An 8,436-nucleotide genomic window follows, 5' to 3' on the forward strand; every position below is an offset into this window, starting at 1 on the left:
ACCAATCATCTTTCTTGTATATATTTACGTTACGATTCTGGAATGCTGCGCAAGTAAAGCTAAATATTGCAAGTTTTACAGATTTAGAGTGATTTTAAGGTAGAAGGTTAAGTGATTTTAAATTATATCTGTTAAGAATGCACAGGAAAAACAAAGTTATTTCACGACAGAACTCGCTAATTCACCCTATTGTAAAAAACCCATTCTTGCATAGACTCGAATTGAAATGGTACGACAAATTAAAGGTGAGTCACTGAGTGTAATGTGGGATTGTGGCAGCCAAATTGGTTCAAGGATAGAGATGATGTCCATGACGGTGATTGGATGGGATGATATTTATTACTGGACATGCTCTCTATCCTTGAGCCGGTAAATTTAATAAGAAATGTACCCTAACATTCCTGACCCTAATGAGTAATGCGTTGATACATCTTGATAATGGGTCTGTGTTACGTGTACAGCTTATTTGGATTTGCCTAGCGTCCTTACATGATGTCATTTGACCCCACCAGTATTGCTCATAGGGTCTATGTCTTCCAGGGTACTGCCGGAACGTACCCTGGGTACGGTCCGGTATACCAGAACGTACCCTGGTAACTATCTGATATGGTTAGGGTTAGGGTTAGGGAGTAGGCGTAGGCGACTTCCTAGACTCGTTAGTGGAGTAGGCGAGGTACGGTCTGGCATATTAGATAGTACCAGCAGAGCATATAAATCACGTTGATTTATATGCTCTGGTACCAGGGTACGTTCCGGTATACCGGACCAATCTCAGGGTACGTTTCGGCAGTACCCTGGGGGACATAGACATTCTCAGCACCAGTATTAGTGTCAGTGATACAAAAAGTGTTTTTTTACAGTACCACTAATTAATGCGTCAAATCGTCACCACACCATAGACGGTATTTGGGGTTCTTGTATATATAAGATAGCCGAGTCGGTGTACAGTTAGTGTTGGGTGTGGGACAGGTTGACTGTTTGTACTTGTGTATTGTGTGCAGTGCATGAGTGGCACGGTAAAAATACACGTGCCGGGTGTCCTGGTCGAATGGGAATTCTTGACGATCGATTCACTCGCTGGCAAACTTTTATTGTGGTGGAATTTAATCGGGCCGGAGGTATTTTAAACGGGGCGCAACGATTGAAACAGGGGGGAGTTTTCCCAAACGGGGCGCGCGCGCCCCGTTTGCGCAACGTAGGGAGAACCCTGGGTAGAGCTAGTACGAGACGAGAAGATCCCAAAATTCATTGAATTGTCTTTACAGGCGTTTGTGGCCAAGTTGTCTACCTGATGTTTGTCTCTGTCTCTGACCACCTTCAGACTGTGAACGATTACTGTTTCCATTGCCTTTAGTGCGCTCATGTTCCTAATGTTCATACAATGAACCCAGCCGGGACCTGCATATTTCATTCACATTTTCATGCCCTACTGGCTACTGCACTTATAATTTATGAAATGTGGGGCTATGTGATTGACTGATTGGTCTGGAGACAGAAGCAAACATGTTAGTCAAGGAGAGTGTTATCACAGGGCTGGATATTTCTCTCTGTCTTCAATATATTCTCTCCCACAATGTAAGGTGAATAACCATCGCCAGACAGAAAGGTCTGCTCAGCTCAATGCTAGTTTGGGACCCCGGTATATATAGTTTGCATATGTGCTAAACTAGGATTAGGCCCAATGGCAATGGTCACGTCTAGATAGTGTGATAATTTAAGGCTCGAGGTTTGTGGTTAATTAGCAAATTCTCCATTGCTATTTGTCATCGTTGAACATTGCATAGAACTGGCCGCATTTTTTTTTACGTACAGCTTTCCAATGATTCCTGTTGCAGTCATAGCAGTGTGTGCCCATAGCTCTAGTAGTACTAGAGTACTAGTACGTAGTACTCTAGTCCTTGTTGCCACAGGCAAAAAAAGGCTAAAGCCTGTGGCAACAAGGGCTATATATAGTACTAGAGCTACAGGTGCCCCCTGCCATTGGTAAAACCTACTCCGACCTCGTCTCCATCATCGCTTCTGAATATTTGTAGATTGCCGTCATGGCGGTAACCGTGTTCCCGATTCGCGTGCTACTGGTCGCCATATTGTTGCTGCTTTGTTGGCCCTGCGCTTTCATTGCCGTTTGGGGTCGACGGGATGAGGACAAGTTAGAACCGTTAACTGGATGGAGAAGGTATTTATGAACTCAGCGCAAGTATAGCAGATTAATAATTGATTGATTGATCTATCCGTCTGAGCGTGATACACATGCCTCATCGAAATTGTTGCTCGGCTGATCACTTGATCAGTTTATACGTGTTTTTCACGACTTTAACTTGTAATCGTCGACATTTTACTTTTAGCACTTCGGTGATAAATAGAATTTTTAATAGATTATCTATCTGTCAATCACCTCAGTCGGATTGGTCAATTTCTGCCGTGTACGTTTATTTTGATTTCTAATGTACCTTGACATTTTGGAATAATGTCATCAGATTTCACTACATAATGTAAAATGATTGAAGTTCAAGATATATCTGAAATATTTACTGATGCGGCAGTATTGGCAGCCGAGCAGAAGTCTTTGTCAAGCTGTACGGATTTGTTGTTATGGTCCTGAAATGGTAGTAGCATTATGTAGAAGTTGATATATAATAGCAGTTATTAATACTGTTATCATGAATATATGTATACAATGTATCAATCTATTTATTGATGTGTGTATAGATACATTCAAGATACATTGTAGAGATGTGATGTGTTTATGATTTGTGAAGTTTATGGTGTTATATTTTGAATTGATCTCAGAATTTATGTTATTCTTTGTGGCTCTGCAGATGTATTCAGATCTATCTGCATATCATATGCCATAACATCAAGTGCCCACTAATATCGGAGCATGTACGTAACAGTGATAAAATCTGAAATTAATGAGTAATTGTTAATTATGACGAGAATATAGGAAACGTTGTTTTGCTTCGATGGGCAACGAGGTAGAGCCAAGCGATTCTTCTTACTTTCTTTAGGATTCTCTGTGAATTAATACTAGCGAAGTAGCTTATTGAAATTGCATTCGTAGAAGAATGTGCATGGCCTAAAACGGCGATGTGGTTTTTTACATTTCGGCATTGTACGCTCCGATATTAGTGGACTCGTAATACAATGCAAGGTCGACGATGAGAGTGTGTAATGAATCTGTGTTTATTTTTGATCAGCATGCCTAGGTACATAATAACAGGTCTGTCGCGAATGATTTTCTTTGCTGGTGGCTTCCACTATTACAATGTCAAGGGCCAACCTGCTACACCCAGAGAGGCTCCACTATTGGTACTTGCACCCCACACGTCATACTTTGACGCAATACCAATTTGTTACCTGCACCTAACGTCGGTTGTCGCGAAAGCGGAAGCAAGTGAAGTATTTTTTTTCAAAAGTACGTATACAATTATGTACACGCATGGTTTCGCTTTATGTGGCATGCACAAGGTTTAGCTGTGTGTAGGCATAGATTCGCTAGGGCATGGCCCCCAGACGCTCCGTGGCATGTCTTTTTATGAGAAAATCGACTGGAAAACTGATGAATTATTTCATAGTGACTTCTAGCGTAGCCCTGATTTGATGCATGTTTAGCATTATTGTAATTCGAAAGAAGGGTTGTTCTCTGCTCCGGCATTGTAGAATCGTAGAGTTGTAAAGTTGTTGTTCTCCGCTCCGGCATCGTAGAATCGTAGAGTTGTAAAGTTGTTGTTCTTTGCTCCGGCATCGTAGAATCGTAGAGTTGTAAAGTTGTTGATCTCCGCTCCGGCATCGTAGAATCGTAGAGTTGTAAATGGTAGCAGATTGTAGCAAAGAGTAAAGATGATGTAGTCGCAGAATTTGCTCTTGAAAACTGACTTTATAATAGTAAAACACAATACAAATATAGTACACTACGGCGACCTAGGCACCCAAGCCTAGGCCCCGTGTCTCGTGGACTGTCTATCTCCACTACATTGTCTCTCGTCTCTTCCTCTGGGTAATAACTTACTTATGATCTTTTGTCCGTGCCTATTTATACGTTTCCGAAAACCGCCCGGCGACATTTTCAATCTGACCGGTTTTTCGTCATTATCGGCCGGACCTTGGCTCGTACGTGTGGTGCGTCGCGTCACCCATCCCCGGCACAAGGTGATACCTGAGGCGCCCGTCCATTGTCGTCGCGCGGTATATGCGTAGCGTCTTATGTGCTAGGTGTGACGTGCCAAGCGTCGCATCCTGTCGCCACCGTTTGCTGAATACAATACTTGCATTTACTTGCAAAACCCGATTTTGAAACAAAATTACGTGGGCGTGAAACATTCCTCAGTTTACCTCGTTTCTCTGCTTACTCACAGTTATTTGCTGCTAAGGATCTGCACTTTAATTTCTTTCTGTTCTCCAATTCAGGGTAGACGAATGACTTTTTTTCTCGGACCTGTAAGGATGCAACAGCGAAGCAACATTGTCTTATGATTTTTTTGACCCACAGGTCCGTCCTAAAATCAGAATGCGGGCGCACAATCGTGTATCGCGGCACACGATAGCGCGATGTTCCAGAAGCCGTTTTAATTTTCTCGTTTGATTTTTTTCCCGCGTCCTTGTCATCTCTGAATCTCGTTTTTTTTTTTACGTTAGGAGTATGCGTCACCCGCTTATATTCCTTGGGCGTGCCTGTTTCTTTGTCATGGGTTTTCATTGGGTGTGCGTCCGCGGCAGTCGGTCGTCCTGCGAGGAAGCACCCTTGCTGGTTATAGGACCTCACAGCACATGCTTAGACGCTATAATCTGTTTTGTCTGCGGACTACCATCTAACGTGGCACGAGCCGAGGGTAATGCGACCCCGTTGTTCAGAAGTAGGTATTACACACTATCCTGCTATGCTTGCTTCTGAAGCAGATAACCACAACTAGCATGCCTGCACTGCGTGTAATTTCTAGGCCGTCCGATTTCCTTTGCTACACTATAGCAGGGTGCGAAATTAACCTTCGATTTGTAGTCATACGGACTTACTAGATTTTGTAGTCTGGTAGTCTGTGAGCAATTCTCGCAGCTCAGAATTTTGTGAATATGTATTAATGAAGGCATTCTTTTACGTAAATTTGGTTTAATTGATTTAAAATCAAGTTATAACAACTTGCAGCAATGAGAAATCATTTAAATTATCAGTTTATTTTGTTCATGTTAATCAAAACTGACAGTGCTAAGTTAAGTTGACTCGGACAGTAAAACTACCTGTCCACTGGACTAGTGGTTGCTGCAATCTACTCATCCCCCAGTAAAGCTGAGAGGGTCTATGTCCCCCCGGGGTACTGCCGGAACGTACCCTGGGTACGGTCCGGTATACCGGAACGTACCCTGGTACTATCTAATATGCCGAACCGTGGCGTACTCGTCTACTCCACTAAACGAGTTCTAGGGAGTCGCCTACGCCTACTCCCTAACGCCAAACCCGGAACGCCTAACCCTAATCCTAACCTAACCCTGACCTAATCCTAACCATATCAAATAGTGACGCAGGTCCGTTCCGGTACTACCGCGACCGTACCCAGGGTACGTTCCGACAGTACCCTGGGGGACATAGACCCTATGAGCCCCAGTAAATATAGTAGTTTCGGACCAACGGACTTCCCTTAATTTTGAACCCTGCTATATACTTGATACATATTACAATACCTAATACTTATATGTGTACTAGCAGATTTTCCAACGGTTTTTGCTTCTTACAACATGTGCTTCCTTGTGAAGTACATTTATATAATTATATTAACCATGAAATTTTTTTTTATATACAAGTTTGTCACATATAACAATATATCAGTTTGTAGATGATTAAACTTTTCTTGTATAGTCGCAGCACAGACGATTTAATGGTACGTTGGTATTTTACATACGCAGGCATATGAACGCATAATTGGTGATGCGCGTTCGCAGAGTGATATCAATATTAGGATTGTAGGAGTAAGATAACATATTCTTGAAATTCTTGATACCTTGAGAAGATGTGGACATTCTGCATTATTGTAGGTGTCATAGCAATCTAAATAAATATAGAATCTAATCTTAAAAAGCGTTCATCTGCGTGTGCGCGTGTGTGTGAATATATGACTTGGGCATCTGCAAAGTGCACATTTTTCTCATACTCCTTCCTACTATCTATCTCTCTGTCACTATTTCTCCTTTCTTTGTGTATGCAAACTATGCATTGCGTTTTTGTGCAAATGTGCATGCGTGCCTCTCTTGGTAGATACAATATTGTAACCTAACAAGAGTAGGGGGTAAGGGTTAGATATAATAATGTCACCTCTCTGTTGGGTTACATTATTATATCTACTCTCTTGGTTGCTCACGCTGCCGCCCTCTCTCTTTTTTGTCTGACGTTTGTATTCTCTGTAGCTCATTACGTTTATATAACTGCAAAATTATATTATATTATATTATATAATTATAATTTAATATTATTGGCGTAAATGAATGGGAAGAGTTCGGTTGGATAGTCGAACGTTGGACTTGCCCACTCAGTTAATTTCCCGAGATTCACATGAGGCCATGTCTACTGTAAATAGGGTAAAAAATAATCTAGGTCATGCATCTAAGTAATGCAAAAATCCATCGTGATTTAAACCTGGGTATATATAACCTGTGATTTCTACGACCATGAACGAGTTTCCTTGAGATGGTTTATAATGTTATATAACCTGTGATTTTTATGCGTTTAAATGACTTTAAATTAACATCACAATTTCACGACATAAAGTTTCCTTCATGTGGTTATGTATAATGTGTGTTCACAGATTAGGCCAACTGTTGCTCATAGGGTCGGAGGGTACCCTGGTACTGTTCGATATATTGGAACGTACCCTGGTAACTATCTGATATGGTTTAGGGTTAGGGTTAGGGTTAGGGTAGGGAGTAGGCGTAGGCGACTCCCTAGACTCGTTAGTGGAGTAGGCGAGGTACGGTCCGGCATATCTTCCGATATATCGAACCGTTCCAGGTACCCCTCTGCAGGGGCGGATTCAGACCGTATTTGCCGTATTGGGAAATACGGTCTAGATTTCAAAGTGCCCTTCAAAAAATACAAAAAATACAGAAAACAATTTGATGGAATTTGGCTATATTCTTTATTTGTCTTTTCTTTTTTCTTCTGATTCATTGACGGGACTTGAAGAAATCAAAATTTTACATGGTAACAAGACTAGCTTTGATATCTGAAAAAAGAGGGATAGTGCTTGAATCATATTCTGCATTAATTGCTGGTATGCAAAGCGCAGGCAAAATGAAGCAGAATAATAATTCCATATGGTTTTTAGCTATTGTTTCTTGACTAAATGTGTGCTCAAATGGTGCTTCATTTTTGTGCCAGGACCCTTGAAATTTTAAAATGTTATGGGGGAGGCCCCCAGACCCCCGCCATGTGCTTCGCGCCTAACGGCGTTACTGTGGGGTGGTGTGCTCTTTTTTGGGGGATGTGCCCTTAAAATCTGGAAAAATACTGTCTAGCCTCAGCTCTGGATCCGCCCCTGCTCCGATAGTACCCTGGGGGACATAGACCCTCTCAGTCCTACTGTTAACACACACACACACACAGACATCTTCTGAACACACAGATGTAGGATGTGCTACTTACTGTACTGGCCATATATACATACAAACACACATGTTTGTATGTATCTATGCTACTGGCACAATGTCAATTGCACCACACATTTACAGGAATCGCCTATATATATATATATATATATATATATATATATATATATATATATATATATACGTGATGCATCGTATAGTCATAGTCATACAGTAGGACACACCACTGTAGTGGCGCGCATAGACAATTTATCACTACGGTAAACTATAATCTATTATATATAGTAACGAATGCCTGCAGCCAGTCTTCACATTCACTCACGCTTCGGTGGCGTAATGTTGTCAGTGTACTCAATGATGCACACGCAGAAGAATAGCTTTTCATTGGTGGCTAAAAATAACTTCAAATGGTGGCTAAAGTCTTGGCTCAAATTTTAAAACATCCAGAGGGAGCGTCATTTAATGACAAACTGTATTGATGCATTTCCGTAATAACATTAAAATGTCTAATAATACGGTAATGCCTCTGATACTGTAATGACATTAAATTTTATAATAGGCCTTGCAGTAATGAAATTCTCTAGCAGCGCACTATAGCTGCTTTTCATAACACGCTGCTATAAAGGAATGCTTTAATGATGTGGTTTAATAACAGCGGTGTAGCAGTATTCTCATAGCTATAACACTACGCTCACTGATGTAACGATATAATCATGTAACGATATGTTCACTCACGTAATGATATGCTCACTGCTGTAATGATATAATTCTGTAACGATATGCTCACTGCCTGTAACGATATAATGCTGTAATGATATAACTAGTGTAACAATATGCTCACTAATG

The 8,436-nt window shown here is 41.2% G+C and overlaps 1 protein-coding gene across 1 annotated transcript in view; it reads left to right on the plus strand.

Moving 5' to 3' along the window:
• The window catches only part of LOC106810196 (lysophosphatidylcholine acyltransferase 2-like), an 11,714-nt gene continuing 3,278 nt past the window's right edge, over positions 1-8,436 (plus strand). The window contains exons 1-3 of the mRNA XM_014813476.1: positions 1-245; positions 2,034-2,176; positions 4,636-4,853. Of these exons, the coding sequence (XP_014668962.1) occupies positions 138-245; positions 2,034-2,176; positions 4,636-4,853 (469 nt within the window). The 5' untranslated portion in view covers positions 1-137. The remainder of the gene's footprint in view (positions 246-2,033; positions 2,177-4,635; positions 4,854-8,436) is intronic.

This window comes from Priapulus caudatus, unplaced genomic scaffold (assembly GCF_000485595.1).
Source record: "Priapulus caudatus unplaced genomic scaffold, Priapulus_caudatus-5.0.1 Scaffold418, whole genome shotgun sequence".
NCBI lineage: Eukaryota > Metazoa > Priapulida > Priapulimorpha > Priapulimorphida > Priapulidae > Priapulus > Priapulus caudatus.